At 43.5% G+C, this 19790-nt stretch overlaps 1 protein-coding gene and 1 pseudogene across 1 annotated transcript; one reads left to right on the forward strand and one right to left on the reverse strand.

Annotated features, from left to right (window-relative positions):
• The first annotated feature begins 6535 nt into the window (after nt 1–6535).
• Nucleotides 6536–8845, forward strand: LOC132893660 (piggyBac transposable element-derived protein 4-like). Its single transcript, XM_060932806.1, has 2 exons — nt 6536–6708; nt 7222–8845. Exons 1-2 carry the CDS (start codon nt 6536–6538, stop codon nt 8843–8845), a joined length of 1797 nt encoding a protein of 598 aa, XP_060788789.1.
• A 5155-nt stretch (nt 8846–14000) lies between these two features.
• Nucleotides 14001–19324, reverse strand: LOC132893661 (uncharacterized protein K02A2.6-like; annotated as a pseudogene).
• Nucleotides 19325–19790: the final 466 nt, after the last annotated feature.

Here is a 19790-nt window from a genome sequence, read left to right on the forward strand (position 1 = left end):
TGGCAGTGTATCATGTCACGAACAAAGGAGATTTCTGAGGACCTCAGAAAAAGCGTTGTTGATGCTCATCAGGCTGGAAAAGGTTACAAAACCATCTCTAAAGAGTTTGGACTCCACCAATCCACAGTCAGACAGATTGTGTACAAATGGAGGAAATTCAAGACCATTGTTATCCTCCCCAGGAGTGGTCGACCAACAAAGATCACTCCAAGAGCAAGGCGTATAATCGTCGGCGAGGCCACAAAGGACCCCAGGGTAACTTCTAAGCAACTGAAGGCCTCTCTCACATTGGCTAATGTTAATGTTCATGAGTCCACGATCAGGAGAACACTGAACAACAATGGTGTGCATGGCAGGGTTGCAAGGAGAAAGCAACTGCTCTCCAAAAAGAACATTGCTGCTCATCTGCAGTTTGCTAAAGATCACATGGACAATCCAGAAGGCTATTAGAAAAATATTTTGTGGACGGATGAGACCAAAATAGAACTTTTTGGTTTAAATGAGAAGCTTTATGTTTGGAGAAAGGAAAACACTACATCCCAGCATAAGAACCTTATCCCATCTGTGAAACATGGTGGTGGTAGTATCGTGGTTTGGGCCTGTTTTGCTGCATCTGGGCCAGGACAGCTTGCCATCATTGATGGAACAATGAATTCTGAATTATACCAGCAAATTCTAAAGGAAAATGTCAGGACATCTGTCCATGAACTGAATCTCAAGAGAAGGTGGGTCATGCAGCAAGACAATGACCCTAAGCACACAAGTCGTTCTAGCAAAGAATGGTTAAAAAAGAATAAAGTTCATATTTTGGAATGGCCAAATCAAAGTCCTGACCTTAATCCAATCGAAATGTTGTGGAAGGACCTGAAGTGAGCAGTTCATGTGAGGAAACCGACCAACATCCCAGAGTTGAAGCTGTTCTGTACGGAGGAATGGGCTAAAATTCCTCCATGCCGGTGTGCAGGACTGATCAACAGTTACTGGAAGCGTTTAGTTGCAGTTATTGCTGCACAAGGGGGTCACACCAGATACTGAAAGCAAAGGTTCACATACTTTTGCCACTTACAGATATGTAATATTGGATCATTTTCCTCAATAAATAAATGACCAAGTATAATATTTTTGTCTCATTTGTTTAACTGGGTTCTCTTTATCTACTTTTAGGGCTTGTGTGAAAATCCGATGATGTTTTAGGTCGTATTTATGCAGAAATATAGAAAATTCTAAAGGGTTCACAAACTTTCAAGCACCACTGTATATGAGTGTTTAGTCTAGTTAATATCTAGAGTGTTTATACTGTTTATATTGTCTGAGTGTTTAGTCTGTCTTGTTGTTATCCAGTGTTTATACTGTTTATTTATACTGTTTATATTGTCTGAGTGTTTAGTCTGTCCTGTTCTTATCTAGTGTTTATATTGTTTATTTATTCTGTTTATATTGTTTGAGTGTTTAGTTTGTCTAGTTCCTATCTAGAGTGTTTATACTGTTTATATTGTTTGTTTTTTCAATTGTTCTATTTTTATTCTATTTTTATTTATTGCATTGCCAGTTTGCACCGTGGGTTAGAGAGGACTGATATTTCATCTGTGCTGTATGTCAAGCATGTATAGCATATTTGACAATAAAGTTGACTTGACTTGACTTGAGAATAATAATATTCTATATAGGTTTGGTTACTCATCTCATCTCATTATCTCTAGCCGCTTTATCCTGTTCTACAGGGTCGCAGGCATGCTGGAGCCTATCCCAGCTGACTATGGGCAAGAGGCGGGGTACACACTGGACAAGTCACCAGGTCATCACAGGCTGACACATAGGTGGGGTTTACATTAGACTGTATCAGCGGATCATCAGATTAACGTTTTTAAAACGATTAGTGTGCACACAGCAACGCCAATACACGATTCCCGTGCACACAGCAACGCCAATACACAGATATGCTCGGCTCCGCAGGCATCCTGCGCTCCAAATCACTCCGCCCTGAACAGCGAGTGCCCTCTGGAGGGTGCGCACTCCGGCCCTGCGCAGCTCACAGAGCGCGCGAGTGAAGTGCACTAGCAGTAATTCGGGACTGAGCCGCTGTGTGTGTGATCTCAGTGCATGTCGGGCATGCGCGTCACTTACCACTTGCAAGTGGAAGGATGGCAAGCCTAAAGACAATCATAACTACACAATGGGCAGTATTTGCATCAGTATTTGCAGTATTTTCATACTTTTATACTCTTTAATGAAAGGTGATACAAGGCGGAAGTCCGCGCCGTTTTTCAGCAGTCGCGTTACATGACCAACACCAGCGAATCAGGAAGGTGGATGTCACAGTGACGTTGTCCAATGACGACGCCAGCTAGAGCTCAGCACAGCGTATCCGCGTATTCTCAATGTTTACACAGCACCGGACCAGACACGATCTGGATTGAATACGTGGACCCTGGTGGATTCCCGTTTCCCGGCGTTTCCAGGCGTTTTAATGTAAACGGACAGTGCATCCGCAAAGAAAACAAGACAGATACGGTCTAATGTAAACTTGGCCATAGACACAGACAACCATTCACACCTACGGTCAATTTAGAGTCACCAGTTAACCTAACCTGCATGTCTTTGGACTGTGGGGGAACCCGGAGCACCCGGAGGAAACCCACGCAGACACGGGGAGAACATGCAAACTCTGCACAAAAAGGCCCTCGTTGGCCACGGGGCTCGAACCCGGACCTTCTTTCTGTGAGGCGACAGCGCTAACCACTACACCACCGTGCCGCCCAGGTTGGTTACTATTAAAAAAATAAATAAATAATGCCTGCAGACTGTCTCAGAATTCAAAGCAACCTTAAAATGTAAGAATTGATTAGCTGTAAACATAAATTACACTTAAAATGTTGCTAACTGGAATGTCAAACCTTTGATGTGTCATATCACATAAGGGCTTTTCACCCAGAGAACCATATACTAAGGTGATTATGTCGAGTCACTTTGTAACATTAGAAATTAAAGAATGCTCCCTATTTGGGGATTACGATGGATTAAAAAAAATCAAGACAGACTCCTGACAGACAGGATATGTTCATTCCCAAATTAGAATGCATAACTCTATTAAAAAATCTGCAGTATACTGTTTGCGGTTCTTTCCATTTTCATGATCTCCACAATGCATTCATATTTACCCTTTCATTTGTTTTTTAAAAACATACATACAGTATGTTAGGAAAATATAATATTTACTTATGTACATTATCATGTACATTACTGTAAATTTATACAAACTTCTGTACAATGTCTTGCAAAAGTATTCATCCCCCTTGGTGTTTGTCCTGTTTTGTCGCATTACAAGCTGGAATTAAAATGGATTTTTGGGAGGTTAGTACCATTTGATTTATAAAACATGCCTACCACTTTAAAGGTGAAAATTGCTTTTTATTATGACACAAACAGTAATTAAAAAGAAAAAAAAAACAACAGAAATCTGGAGTGTGCATAGGTATTCACTCCCTTTCATATGAAACCCCGAAATAAGAGCTGGTCCAGCTTGTAATGCGACAAAACAGGACAAACACCAAAGGGAATGAATATTTTTGCAAGACACTGTAGCTCTCTAGACCAGTGTTTCTCAACCTTTTTTCAGTCACTGCACTCTTCAGAAGTATGCAAATTCTCAAGGCACCCCCATATACGCAGTCACGCTGACCATATGCTGACCCCGGCAGTGACGTTGTGACATGGGAAAGGGGGGCCGTGAGACAAATTTTGATGATGCATGAGGCGGCAATGATCTGCATCAGTGTAACTATCGTTTTTGGGAATTTTAATTCATTTTATTTATTTCAATGTTAGAATATATAATTTTTTGACAGCACCCCTAATGAAGCCAGACGGCACCCCGGTTGAGAAAGGCTGCTCTAGACTATTTGTTGTTCTTTACTAAATTTCTATATTAAAAAAGGCAAAAAAAAAAACCTCTAAAGTAAAAAATGTTTTTGTGTGGGCAGCGCAGTGGTACAGTGGTTCGCACTGTTGTTTCATAGTAAGAAGGTTCTGGGTTTGAAACTTGTGGCTAATTGGGGCCTTTCTGTGTGGTTTGCATGTTCTTCTTGTGGATTTCCTCCCACAGTCTAAAGATATGCAGATTAGGTAAACTGGCTAATCTAAATTGCCCATAGGTGTGAGTGGGAATGGTTGTTAATGTCTCTGTTAGTCCTATGATAGCTTGGTGATCTGCACAGAATGTACTCTGCTTCTTGCCCAAAGTCACCTGGGATTGGCTACAGTTTCCCCTGCAACCCTGATGGATAAGCATAATAGATGGTGGATGTTTTGTGCCAGGCTCTACTGAATGGCTTAGGTTTTTAATTTTTTGCTTGTTTATAAACTATCACCTTGGTTTTTTTTTGGGGGGGGGGGATTTCTTCTTCTTCTTCTTCTTCTTCTTCTTCTCTCTTTGCATCATTAAGTCATGAAAAGAAGCCAAGCCAAAAAGCCTTTGTCACATGTACACTCAAGCACAGTGAAATTTAACCTCTGCATTTAACCAATCTGAAGCAATGAACACACACAGGTGAGCAATGAGCATACACACATACCCAGAGCAGTGGGCAATATCTATCTATCTATCTATCTATCTATCTATCTATCTATCTATCTATCTATCTATCTATCTATCTGGCGGCATGGTGGTGTAGTGGATATATATATATATATATATGGTGGTGTAGTGGTTAGCGCTGTCGCCTCATAGCAAGAAGGTCCGGGTTCGAGCCCCATGGCCGGCGAGGGCCTTTCTGTGCGGAGTTTGCATGTTCTCCCCGTTTCCTCCGGGTGCTCCGGTTTCCCCCACAGTCCAAAGACATGCAGGTTAGGTTAACTGGTGACTCTAAATTGACCGTAGGTGTGAGTGTGAATGGTTGTATGTGTCAGCCCTGTGATGACCTGGCGACTTGTCCAGGGTGTACCCTGCCTTTCTCCCGTAGTCAGCTGGGATAGGCTCCAGCTTGCCTGTGACCCTGTAGAACAGGTTAAAGCGGCTAGAGATAATGAGATGATATATATATATATATATATATATATATATATATGAATGATTCACCATATTTTGTGTCAATTTCGTGTCAATTAAATCTTATTAATCGTAACAGACTTAGATAAATCCAGTGACTACAGACCAAACTTTAATATACCTAAAGTCAATGTTAATGTCAATAATGGCTATTATAAATTGCCAATGGTAGACCCTCTGATGATAATGCTCTTCTAATAATATTCTAAGTCTAAGTTAGTAAAAGTCAGACAAAAAAAGTCAGACAAGTTCGTTAGAATCTAACATCTGGTCTGGTGATCTAACCCTGTCAGATATAGGGTCGTCTTGCTGCCGTCCAAAATAGTCTGCCATTCGTCCCTGACGACCATCGCGGCGAGCGATCCCAACTTTATCTTGGTGATTTTCTGATATTTTTTCTTCGTAGTTTGGCTTTCGCCATTTCCACCAATGGAATTTGTTTCATTATCTCATTCAAGAGAACATAAAGTGAAGAACGAGCAGGCGATAAATGCAGACGCAATGCAGACGTGAAAAAATAAACAAAATGGTTGAGTGTTGCGGGTTTTCTCGTTCTCTCGCGTGTATCATTAATAGCACCATCTGTATGCTTTATCGGTAATTGCTAAGACATTGGGTGGCTCAGTGTGACCCCGCAGCATACCGAAGTCTGCTCGATTCATATGTGCGCTTGAACTGCGCGTGCATGCCTCCGGCATTCACTCCAATCCCCCCGTTACGCCGATCGGTGTACCGACCGGGGAATTGGCATATACCGCGGGGTACACACTTGAGTCCACCCATACAATGTCAGACACGAAAAGCAGAAAGTCAACTATCTATTAATTTTCGTCAACATAAATGTATCAAGTTATATATTTTTTTAACTAATCATGTGTAGTAAGGGCGGGCAGGAGATTTTTATGCTGTCAGCGGGAGGTCGGGAGGATTTTCTAAATGTTCCCTACAGCGGGAGATCTCCCACCCACAGCGGGAGAGTTGGAGCCTCTGTATACTACAGCGCCTGGGGAGCAGTTGGGGGTTAGGCGCCTTCCTCAAGGGCACTTCAGCCCAACCTCAGGCCATGGCTGCCCCATATTAAAACACTCTGAGGTCGTGGTCCCCCCGGGGGGACTTTTTGGACTGTTCCAAACACATGTCTGAAGCTCCGTGAGTTTTTGTCCTAGAAACATATGAGTAACACCACTAGAAACCTTGAATCTTCTAGTTTTCAAATATATAGGTTTTAAAATAAAAATGTATTGATTGCTCTTCATAAAGGGAATAAATAAAAATGTTACGATTTTCAGCAGTTTAGCCAGCAGCAGGCTGTTACTGACACACCCCTCAGCTATTCAGATGATAAGTGCGTAGGCAATCAGTGGCATCATTGGGTCATTGTCTGGGAGCACCGGGGAGCACGAGGTGAGAACACACCCAATTTCACCAGTATAAACAAACACGCATGGAAAGGGATATTTTGATTCAGATTCACTGATAGCCTGAGGAAGGATGCCCAGCGAACGGAAGAAGATGACGCCCGCTGAAGCCTCAATGCTGATTCAGGAAGAAGTGGCTTTGGAGAGCGAGTCAGACGACACAAGGTCAGATGTATCCAGCGATGACGGTGATGATGAACTACACTTTGAGCTTTGTCTAGATCCCGTGGAGGACATTTCTGATGAGTAAGTAGCCTAATATCTATTTTACTACTTGTTGTCATGCTAGCTAGCTGTCGATTAGCTTATAGGAAGAATGTAGCTAAAACTAGTTGATTGAAACATACTATTTCTGTCAAGTTTTGAAGAAATTTTTTGGTTACCAAACGTGTACGTGCACAGTTACTCCGTGCATAAGTCTGTCCATAAGATAGTAAGATGCAGGCATATAAGCTACAAATGATGTAAACACAGAGAAACCAAAGAAATTGTTGCAGCATACTGTTGTTTTGATAATTAGTGTGCATTTGTCTTTGTTATGAAAGGTGTGACCCAATACCGAAACTGAAAATGTGTAAATTAGATACAGATTAGGTGTGAATGATAGATAGGCTATAGGACAAAGTTACATCAGATATGCAGATTTGTGTCATTATGTCTCTGTTCTGTAATGGTGAATTCAATGTTTTAAAAAGATAATGAAAGAGCAACTTATAGTATTACAATATTTATTAAAATATTTTCTATTCAATTTCACAGTGATGTGGAGAACATCCAACCTGCACCAGCTAGAAAGAGAGCACGGCCCCAGGCCAAACAGCATCCACTTTCATGGAAGACAGAAGGTGATGCAGATATCACTCCACCACCACTGCAGTTTCTTCCTGCAAGGGAGCCTGGTGTGCAGCTGAGGGCAGAGGACAACCACACTCCTCTAGATCTCTTCAAGATCTTCGTTTCAGAGGATGCTGTGGAAACCCTCTGCCACAACACCAACAAGCAAGCTGCCAGGAGCATCGCTAGAGGTGCAAAGTACAGATGGGTGGACGTTGGAGTTGCTGAATTCTACAGATTCTTTGGACTGATATTCTACATGGGCATGGTCAAGATGAAACAAGTCAATGACTACTGGAGGAGACACAGCATCTTCACTCTTCCTTTCCCAGCACAGGCAATTACAAGGGATAGATTCAGAACCATCTTTTGGAATGTGCACATGAGTGACCCAGATAAAAACAGAGAGAATGATGCCAAGAAAGGAACCTCAGCCCATGACAAACTGTTCTGTGTCAAACCCCTCATGTACACCATCCAGAATGCCTGTAAGGCATTCTATCATCCCCGCAGGAACCTTTCTGTGGATGAACGCATGGTGGCTTCCAGAGGCCATACTATAAGACAGTACATGAAGGACAAACCAACTAAGTGGGGCTTCAAGTTGTTTGTGCTCGCAGACTCCAGCAATGGGTACACCTCTGACTTTTCTGTATACACAGGAAAGAACAACTTCCCCACGGGTCATGGCCTCTCTTATGACTCTGTCATGTCACTGACTAACAGAGGATATTTGGGGTCTGGATACCACATGTACATGGACAATTTCTACACCAGCCCAAAGCTTTTCAAGGACTTGTATGCTGCCAAGTTTGGTGCATGTGGAACATACAGAGAATCCCGGAGGGATTGCCCACACAGTAACCTCAATGCACTGACAAAGCATTCACCCAGAGGAACAATCCGCTGGATAAGAGATGGACCTGTTGTCTGTGTGAAGTGGATGGATACACAAGAGGTGTCTGTCTGCTCCACCATCCATGCTGCGTACACTGGGGATGTAGTGCAGCGAAGAGTGAAAAGCAGAAAGGGTGTCTGGTCAACACAGTCTGTTCCATGTCCCAAACCCGTAGTAGAGTACAACAAGTACATGGGTGGTGTGGATTTGTCTGACCAGTTGATCCAGTACTTCACAGCACAGCACAAAACTGTGAAGTGGTACAAGAAGCTCTTTCTTCACTTCCTGGATGTTGCTGCAACAAATGCCTTCATCCTCCACAAAGAACTCATGCAAAACATGCAGAAGGAAAGAATGAGCCAGAAGCAATTCATGGAGGAGCTCACTGCACAGCTGTGTGGTGTACCCCTGACTTTTCAGCCCCCAAAGGCTCCTGTGCAGACAGCTGGAGAGACTCACATGCCAGTTTGTGGGATTGAGCTCAGCGCAGATGGGAAGAGGGCCGCTGATGGTCGTAGAGCCTGTGTGTACTGCAGGCGGCAGGGAAGGAAAACAAAAACTCTGTGGAAGTGCGATACATGTATCGTCTACCTTTGCTTTCAGCAAGACAGAAACTGTTTTGTTGCTTGGCATCGAGATGAGAACTGCTAATTTCAGTAGAAAGAATTGGGGGAAGGGAACTACAATGCCCTGGCAGAGCAATTGACAGGACAATGACAGCCATTGACAAATGGACAGCCACCGACACATGGACAGCGATGGGAGGGGGCAGTTACAGGTGTGAAACACCCATCTAATCAGTATGGAGCACTTGCATGTGACGTCACAGCCGATCCAGATTGTGACAGACGCCATCTTGTCGGTCAAACGCCATATTCCGCCTTCTACTTCTACTTCTGGGTCTACTTCTGCTTTTACTTCTACCTTTTCTTCTGGAAAACCCTACTATATACAATTCTACTACAACGGCTGTGGCTACAAGCTCTCCCTACCTGTGCACGTTTTTTATGTTTTTTATGTGTATTTTTGCGTGGTGTTCGTCTGTATCGGACTTCAATATCCACTACAACCGTATGGACTTACTGGACATTGGTTTCCAGCAGAAAATGACGGTTTGTAGCGATTTCCATCGCATGCACAACATTCCAGACGAGAAAAACAAAACAAAAACATTCCGGACGAGATAGCGAGACCAGCGGGGTCTCCGTGGATTGTTATCGGAAGCAAAGCGAAGGAGGCGGTGCTGGGAGCGGAAGCAAAAGCGAGGCTGCAGAGCCGGCCTGTTGACTAAGCTCAGAAAACAGCCACTCAAATCTCCACTGCCAAGCCTCTACCTCTCCAACGCCAGATCCATGTAAACAAGACGGACGATTTGGAATTACCTTATTCTATTCTATAATCGGCTGGTCAGTGCTATACTCAATACTTAAGTGACTTACCCATCCAATGAGGAGTCTTGTTTACAAGATGCCACATCTGAGTCGCTGACAAATCCTGAATTTCTGTAGAGATAACTGTCCAGAGATTTATAAGCACGCAGTGCTTCACCACTGAACAGCGAGGGAAAGTTAATGAGGTAATTATACACGTCTGGGTATTCCGCTGGCAGTTCAAAATCCGGTCGTGAAAACTCCGTCCGGTAAGCCATAAGGGTCACTAATCTGTAGATCATTTATTTTAGACATATATCTAGTTATCTGTTCATTAGAAAAATGAGCCGTGTAGTCCGTCGGTTGAAATTGATCCATTCTGTACATGAGTGCAGCAATATTCAGCGGTGTTTTTGACTGACAAGATGGCGGTTGTGTACTTTCCGGTCACGTGACTGCAAGATCTCTATAGACCCCTTTCACTGACGTCACCCAAAACCGGAAGTAAACAAACCCTGCTCCATATTGGAAGACCAACAAACTCGTGATTAGGGGGAAATAACGGCAGCGCGTGGTATTTGAACCCACGAGGCACTTGGATCATCAAAAACCTACAATGGTAAACTTTTGTGCTGTGTTAGGGTGTTCTAACAAAGCTGATGGGAAAGGTGAAAAGAAGTCTTTCTACAGAATACCAGCTATGATTGAGACACAAGCAAACCAAGGAGCTTTCTGCCAGGAGACAGAGGCTACGTTTACATTACGTCGAATCAGCGGATCATCAGATTAATGTTCTTAAAACGATTCGCGTTTACACTAAAACCGTTAGCCGTGCACATAGCAACGCCAATACGCGGATACGCTCGGCTCCGCAGGCATCCTGCGCTCCAAATCACTCCGCCCTGAACAGCGAGTGCCCTCTGGAGGGTGCGCACTCCGGCCCTGCGCAGCTCACACAGCGCGCGAGTGAAGTGAACAAGCCACGATTCGGGACTGAGCCGCTGTGTGTGTGATCCCAGCGCAGATCACTTATTACTTGCAAGTGGAAGGATGGCAAGCCTAAAGACAATCATAACTACACAATGGGCAGTATTTGCATCAGTATTTGCAGTATTTTCATACTTTTATACTCTTTAATGAAAGGTGATACAAGGCGGAAGTCCGCGCCGTTTTTCAGCAGTCGCGTCACATGACCAACGCCAGCGAATCAGGAAGGTGGATGTCACAGTGATGTTGTCCAATGAGACGCCAGCTAGAGCTCAGCACAGCGTATTCGCGTATTCTGAATGTTTACACAGCACCGGACCAGATACGATCTAGATTGAATACGTGGACGCTGGCGGATTCCCGTTTCCTGGCTTTTCCAGGGGGTTTAATGTAAACGGACAGTGCATCCGCGAAGAAAACGAGACAGATACGGTCTAATGTAAACGTAGCCAGAGAGAGTATTTAGCTGCTTTATGCAGAGCGGATCTGAATACTTCTCGTCTACAACAATACAGAATATGTTCAGACCATTTTGTTACTGGTAAGCCACTAGGCTAGAGTGTTGTAGAACATTTTTTTAAATGTTTACTGAATAAAAACATCCTTAATTTTATCACATTTATGTATTTCATTTCTTTCTTTTGTTTTAATTTTCCTCCCTCCATCCCTCTTTGGATTTTAAATATAGTTTTTCCCCATGTCCAAATAATTCAAATATATATAAATAAAAAGAGATAAGTAGTAAATTAAAAATAAATTATGAAATAAAAAAATCTATAACAGCATGAATACAGATTGCAATAGTGGTCAAGTGCTATAATTTTTTAACATTATAGTGGAGAATTTCATTTAATCTGCACTGATTATTATATGAAATATAAATGAACAAATTCTGAACAGGTCTTTCATAGAATGGAACAACTGTTAATGTAGTAAAGAAAACACTGTTAACATGTTAATAAAAGAAAATTTGCTGCTACATTTCAGGTGTAGTTTGTTTTAGTTATGTATGTACTTGCATAGATGTGTACTTGGTCTTCCAATATGGCGCCCTAACAAAATCTCGCGGTGCGGTGACGTCACGCGAAAGCCCTCTATTCATTTGACTTTTTTACAATTTGTATTGAACCTTCATAACATTTCTGAATGATCTTCTTACTTTTATGTAGCCAACAATTATGTTTACAAGGTTCAGACTTCAAAAGTCTTGGCCGGATATATTTATAGTGTGTTTTTTTTTTTTTTTTAACAAGATTTGAAGACCTTTGAAAATAGTTTTTTGTCTGGTTGTGTTTACACTTAATTTTAATAAAAACTAATTTAATTACATTCACTTTACTCTCATATTATTATTGTTGAGGTTTTCTAGAATATCACCATATGTGCCACTTTTGCATAGATGTTTTTAGTTAGATCTCATCTCGTGAAAAACTTAAAAATGTCAAGGTGTAGCAGACTGCCTCAGAGTGTCTGAAAGGCCCCGGACCTCTGAGTGTTAACCTAACTGCATGTCTTTGGACTGTGGGGGAACCTGGAGCACCTAGAGGAAACCCAGGCAGACCATGCAAACTCCATACAGAAAGGCCCCCATCGGAGCTCGAACCCAGGACCTTCTTGCTGTGAGGCAACAGTGCTAACCACTACACCACCGTGCTGCCCCATGCAACAGCAATACACTGTAAATTTTGTATGTTCAGAAATGATATTCAACCATTATCTGTAGCTGCTTATGCTGTTCTACAGGGTCGCAAGCAAGCTGGAGCCTATCCCAGCTGACTATGGGTGAGAGGCGGGGTACACCCTGGACAAGTCACCAGGTTATCGCAGGGCTGACAGAGACAAACAACCATTCACACTCACATTCACACCTACGGTCAATTTAGAGCAAACAATTAACCTAACCTGCATGTCTTTGGACTGTGGGGGAAACCGGAGCACCCAGAGGAAACCCACGCAGACACGAGAAGAACATGCAAACTCCACACAGAAAGGCCCTCGCCGGCCATGGGGCTCGAACGCTGTAAATTTTGTATGTTCAGAAATGATATTTTCTAAACCTTTGTATTCTGAATTACACGTTAGATATAAATGTTAAAAAAATCGGTCATGATAGGATTTAATTTTTTATGATTATTTAAGATGTATTCTTCTAGCCTTTTACCTAGAAAGTTGTACCTGGGGTCAACTGTGCAGGAAAATGGGGGCTGCGATAGTGAGGTGAGAAAGAGAGTGCAGGCAGGGTGGAGCAGTTGGAGAAGGATTTCGGGAGTCATTTGTGATAGGAAAGTCCCAGCAAAAGTGAAAGGTAAGATGTATAAGACAGTAGTGAGACCAGCTGTGATGTATTGATTGGAGACCGTCCCCTTAACGAAGAGACAGGAGGCAAAGTTGGAGGTGGCGGAGTTGAGGATGTTAAGATTTGAGCGATGGGAGTGACCAGGTTGGACAGGATAAAGAACGAGCACATCAGAAGGACAGCACATGTGGAGAGCTTAGGAATTAAGCTAAGAGAGATGAGACTGAGATGGTATGAGCACATCCTGAGAAGAGATGCAGAGCATGTTGGAAGGAGAATGTTGAGGATGGAGCTGCCAGGCAAACGAAAATGAGGAAGGCTAAAGAGGAGATACATGGATGTGGTGAGAGAGGACATGAAAGTGGCAGGTGTGGTAGAGAAGGATGCGGAAGACAGGGAGCAATGGAGACGAAAGATCCGCTGTGGCGACCTATAATCGGGAGCAGCCAAAAGAAGAAGATTCTTCTAGCCTTTTTGAAAACCTCATGGATAATCTATTTACTTTGAAAGATTTGATAGGCTACTGACAGAACCAAATTTCATATATCTAGTAAAGTACAATTTCACGAACAAAATATCTAAATAATCTTTATTTCAATCATGCGTGAAGTGGAAGGATTGACATTTGTGTTTAAACGTTATGGAATAATAATATTTATGTGTATATGTGTGATAACTTAATCACAAAGGACGATGTCACTCACAGGCATCCCGTTCCAAGCTTTTTATTACACACAAACTCAACTTACAAGTTACTGGTTATTCTCTCACTACCTCTCTATTGAGTATCTCATTAGTTCTAAAGGATCCACCATAACACCTGGTGGTGTGGGGTGGTAGTGCATGTAATACATTTCAGTGAGGATACCACATCCCTCCCCCCTTAAGAGTAAACTATCCAGGTGAGCTTAAGCATCACTATCACCTTCAACATCAACCTTCATTTTTCACTGTAACAGTGAATTGCAAATACGCCATCTTGTACAATCACCTAGACTATCTAACAGAATTCAACACTATTATACTATCTGTCAGGTACAAAATGTCAACATCACTTTTTTTTAACATTGAAAAAAAAAGAACTATCTAGGGTGGACTACCATCCTTCCAGTGAATCCCAGAGCGCATTCTTGCTCTTATTTGAGGGAACTCACTACTGTCTTACAAAGTCTTTTAGGTAAGCAGGAGTCTGTCTTGTGCGCTCAGAGTGACGCAGTACCAGTGATGATTCTGCTCTTGCATCTGACGGATCATCAGCTGGAGGGTGAACCTGGGCTGTCACAGCAGGCTCAGTCACTTCCCCTTCCACTGAAGTCGGGACAGCAGAGTCTGTAGGCAAGACCTCCACTGCTTGCTCTGGAAACTGAAGACTGTTAGGCTCCACCATCACCTCTGGTCTAGACATGTCATTCAACATTGCATGGCGCTTTCGAATTTGGTCGACATGACGTCTCATCACGCGTCCGTCTCCTGTCTGTACTGTATAGGATACAGGTCCTGTGTTCTCATCTATGACTGCTGGTATCCATTTGGGTCCATGGCTGTAATTGCGAATGTACACGTCATCACCAGAAGTAAAACTCCTCCACTTACTGTGTGTGTCATGTTGTTCTTTTTGTTTGAATTGTTTCTTGCGAATCTTTGACTTCACATCAGGCAGTAGAAGATCCAATGTTGAACGCAATCTTCTAGACATAAGCATTTCTGCCGGTGACAAGCCAGTAGTAGTCTGTGGTGTGATTCTGTAGTTGAACAGAAATCTTGCTATTTTTGTTTCCAAAGTGTCTCCTTTTATTTTCTTTATTCCTTGTTTGAATGTCTGAACGGCTCTTTCCGCCAGGCCGTTGGATGCCGGGTGGAAAGGCGCAGATGTCATGTGCTGTACGCCATTTTGTTTCAGGAATGTCTCAAATTCTTGACTTGTAAAACAAGTTCCATTGTCAGATACTATTGTCTGGGGCAGGCCGTGTGTGCTAAAACACTGTCTGAGCTTTTCAATAGTAACTTGACTAGTTGCACTGTTTGTTGGATACGTGTCAATCCATTTGGAGTGTGCATCTACAATGATGAGAAACATCTTGCCTAAGAAAGGACCTGCATAATCAATATGCAGTCTGCTCCAGGGTGTCTCAGGCCACTCCCATGGATGAAGCGGTGCCCCGGCTGGACACTTCCTGTTTTCTTGACAAGTGTGGCAGGACTGAACTTCCCTTTCGATCTCGGAGTCCATCCCTGGCCACCACACATAAGAGCGTGCTAGGCCCTTCATTCTGGATATCCCTGGGTGCGTGTGGTGCAGTTGCTTCAAAATGACGTTCCTTCCCTTCTTTGGAACAACCACCCTCGCCCCCCAGAGGACACATCCATCTTTCACACTAAGCTCCAGCTTTCTCTGGCTGTAGGGTTTGAATGCTGTATCCACCTCTTTTGGCCATCCTTTCAGACACCAATATAGCACCTCTGAGAGTGTCCCATCTGTGGTTGTCCACTGCTTCACTTGAGCTGTTGTGTTTGGTGGGTCTTCCATTACGTCAAGCATGAGGACTTGAGCTGTGTCATCCTCTTCATCCGTTTGTGGCAGAGGCAACCTGCTCAGAGCGTCAGCGTTTGCGTGTTCCTTGCCTGGTTTGTATATGATTTTGTACTCATATGCTCTGAGCAATGTTGCCCACCTTTGCACTCTCGGTGACCCCATCTGTGGAACAGGCTTCTTTTCATGGAAAAGTGATATTAGCAGTTTGTGGTTGGTGCTAATTGTAAACGTTCGTCCATATATATACTTATGGAACCGCTTTATCCCAAACATGATGGCCAACCCCTCCTTGTCAAGTTGCGAATAGTGCTTCTCGGCTGGTGTCAGCGTGCGTGACATGAAGCCTAATGGCTTCTCACTGCCATCTTCCATGACATGAGACAACACGGCGCCCACTCCGTATGGTGAGGCATCACATGCCAGTACCAAGTCTTTGTCCGCTGTATGGTGACTCAGGACTTTGGCTGAGGGTGGCACGGTGGTGTAGTGGTTAGCACTGTCGCCTCACAGCAAGAAGGTCCGGGTTCGAGCCCCGTGGCCGGCGAGGGCCTTTCTGTGCAGAGTTTGCATGTTCTCCCCGTGTCCGCGTGGGTTTCCTCCGGGTGCTCCGGTTTCCCCCACAGTCCAAAGACATGCAGGTTAGGTTAACTGGTGACTCTAAATTGACCATAGGTGTGAATGTGAATGGTTGTCTGTGTCTATGTGTCAGCCCTGTGATGACCTGGCGACTTGTCCAGGGTGTACCCCGCCTTTCACCCGTAGTCAGCTGGGATAGGCTCCAGCTTGCTTGCGACCCTGTAGAAGGATAAAGCGGCTAGAGATGATGAGATGAGATGAGACTTTGGCTGATTTCAGCATCTGTTTGGAAATTCTAAAAGCATCTTCCTGCTCTTTGTTCCAAGTCCACTGAGCATCTTTTCTCAGCAACTGATGGAGTGGTGCTAAGCGTGTGGCCAGATTAGGGAGAAACTTGTTATAGTAATTCAGCAGACCAAGGTAGGCTTTTAATTCGGTCACTCACTACGTTTACATGCACATAGAGAGAATCGAATTTCTGCCGTTGCTCGACTGAAATCGAAGTTCAAAATGCCATGTATACACCTTAATTCGGCTGAAAGTGAACCGAACTTGATTTCTCGGAATCGAGCTACACGACCTAGTTTATGCGATTTCTACCGAGCTATTTTGTGCATGTATACCCTATCGAGCTAGTTGTCGAGCTACTTCCGGAAGTGACGAGTGACGAGACCACAAGCGGGAAACACAACAGCCTCGGTCGGCATGACAACGGCATGAATCTTTTCTTTTTGTGGCATTGTTTGCACTGTTAAAATTTAGCTCACTTACTGTATCACCAAATACATCTGTACAGCTGTTGCATAGCTGTGAATTGTGTACATAAACAAGTCACTGTATTTGTCTGTGTGTGTGTGTGTGTGTATATATATATATATATGTCCAACATCTGAAGAATGTCAATAAAAACAAAACAACTGAACTTTTTGTGTGTTTATTAAGACATAAGTTAAATTGTAAGCAAAAAATGGACTTTAGAAAAATATTATTGTGCAAAATAAGTTGTCTTACAAAACAGTGGTCTGCGCCGGACAGTTTGTAGCCATAGTCTGTTAGAGCAAGCCTAACAGCTTGAGCACGGAACTGCTAGTGTTGCCAGATTGGGGGTTTTAAGTGCATTTTAGCAGATTTGAACATGTTTTGGGCTGGAAAACGTCAGCAGTATCTGGCAACACTATAGCTCTTCTTCATGACGACAACCAGAAGTGTACCAACACGATGGGGCGTGTAGCGCCACGTGTGGCTCGGGTGCACAATGCACCTTGCACAATAGCCCGATTTCACTTGTGCATGTAGGATTGGATTTCTCTGGCACCCCTGCTGGGACCCTTTGCTCGATTACCAACAGCAGCTCGATTTGGACGTGCATGTAAACGTAGTCACTGTGGTTGGCTGTGGGGCCTCTTCAATGGCTCTCACCTTGGTTTGCACTGGGTGCAGGCCTTCTGCATTGATCTTGTGACCTAAGTACTCCACTTAATTTTGTAAGAACGCACACGTGCGTCTGTGAAGTCGCAGGCCAGCTTCTTTTAATCTCCTGAGTACTTCGTCCAGCGTGCTCAGGTGCTTGGCTTCGTCTCTCCCAGTCAGCAGAATGTCATCTAAATACACAGCCACCCTAGGCAGGCCTTGTAACAAGCTTTCCATTGTTCTCTGGAAAATTGCCGGAGCAGATGATACCCCAAAGGCGAGCCTATTGTAGGTGAACAGGCCATGGTGTGTGTTTACTGTTAGATATTTTTTAGACTCATCATCTATCACAATCTGTTGATAGGCATGACTTAAATCAAGCTTGGAGAACTGTTTCCCTCCTGCCAGTGTGTTAAACAAGTCTTCCACGCAGGGAATAGGGTATTGCTCTAGTGAGGAGGCACTGTTTACTGTTAGTTTGTAGTCACCGCATATCCTGACAGAACCATCTGGCTTCAGGACAGGTACGATGGGTGCTGCCCACTCAGCATACTTAACAGGTGCTATAATGCCCTCTTTCAGTAGTCTCTCTAACTCCTCTTCTACTTTCGCCCTCATGGCATACGGAACTGAGCGGGGCCGATAGAACTTAGGACAGGCCTCAGCAGACACTCGAATTGTTGCTTTCATGCCTTTTAACATGCCTAACTCTTCTTTAAAAACATCCTCGTGCTTTGAGAGTACTTGCTGTAGCGCCTTTGCCTCTGTTCTCACATGTTTTATTTCATCCCACTTCAGCTTGAGAGCCTTTAACTATCCTCTTCCTAACAAGCTAGATCCAGTACCCTTTACCATCACTAGGGGCAGTGTCTTCACTTGCTGTGCATAGGTCACTTTCACATCTGCTACTCCTACTACTTTGATTTTCTCTCCTGTGTATGACCTCAGTGAGAGTTTGGTTTCTTTTAGCTGTGGACGCTTTTTTTCGTTCCATATCTCCTGAAACTTTGTCTCATTCATAACACTCCCACTACATCCTGTGTCAATTTCAAAGTTTACTTTCTTCCTATTCACTTCCACCTTTACTTCAAAAGGCTTAATTCTCTTTATTGAGGTTTCTGCTTCCATGCAGGCTAATGTGAATGCTTCTTCCTCTTGCTCCGAAGAACTATCACCATCCTGTCTTTCACTTACGTTGTGTGCTCTTTGTGGATGCGCACGCTGCTTTGTGTGGATTCTTTTCATTGGGTCGCGTGCTTCCTTTACTTTTATTTCTGCAAGCCTTGGCAATATGCCCTACTTTCCCACAACAGTGACATTTTGCTTCTTTAAACTTACACTCGAATGCGCTGTGTTGTTTTCCGTGACATCGGTAGCACTCCTTCATTTTCCAATCTCCTCCCTTTCTCTCTTTTCCCTCCGTTTTCACTCTGTTGCATGTTAATGGTGCTTTGGTTTGCAGCTTCGGCAGCTACGGCAATCTTAAATGCCTTCTCAAATGTCAAATCTGTTTCGGACAGCAAACGTCTTTGAATCCTGTCATCATTGATACCGCATACCAGGCGATCTCTTAACATTTGCTCCAGTGTAGTGCCAAAGTTACAATCCTGAGCTAATCTTCTCAGCTTGGCTACAAATGCACTGACGGTCTCACCAGGCTGACGGGAACACGAGTTGAATTTATATCTCTGCACAATCTCGCTCGGTTTAGAATTGAAGTGGTTTTTCATTAAAGCTGTTAATTGATCATAAGTTTTCGAACTGGGCTTAGCCGGACTCACCAGGTTCCTTATGAGCTTGTATGTGGCTGGTCCAACCATGCTGATGAGGATAGCTCTCTGCTTATCTCCGTCATCAATTCCATTAGCTTCAAAAAACTGCTCAAGAATCTCGCAGTACTCTTCCCAAGTCTGCTCTTTTGAATCAAATGCTGACAGGGTACCTATCGTCACGTTCATGTTGTCGTTTGTGCTCGTTAACTTCCCGGTCCTGTATTCGCCCTTTTTGCTAACAGCCTCGTCGCCAATATGTGATAATCACAAAGGACGATGTCACTCACAGGCATCCCGTTCCGAGCTTTTTATTACACACAAACTCAGCTTACAAGTTACTGGTTATTCTCTCACTACCTCTCTATTGAGTATCTCATTAGTTCTAAAGCAGTGGCGGCTGCTGGTTTTTAAAACAGGGGAAGCCCATTTTACGCATTCATCGTAAAACCTGTAGGCCGGATATCAAAGCATAGAAAGGTGTGCCCCATTAGCATAGTGAACTAGACAACCCTACCTAGTGGCAGAAAGTATTTTTGCTTGTACATTTCATGTTATAGTCTGGCTTGCCAGGCTAGTGCCTCATATCCTTAATCAAAAATATCAAACATCCAAAAATCACTGGCTATTCAACGAAGAGCCTTGAACATCATAC

Source organism: Neoarius graeffei, chromosome 11 (genome assembly GCF_027579695.1).
Source record: "Neoarius graeffei isolate fNeoGra1 chromosome 11, fNeoGra1.pri, whole genome shotgun sequence".
Lineage (NCBI taxonomy): Eukaryota > Metazoa > Chordata > Actinopteri > Siluriformes > Ariidae > Neoarius > Neoarius graeffei.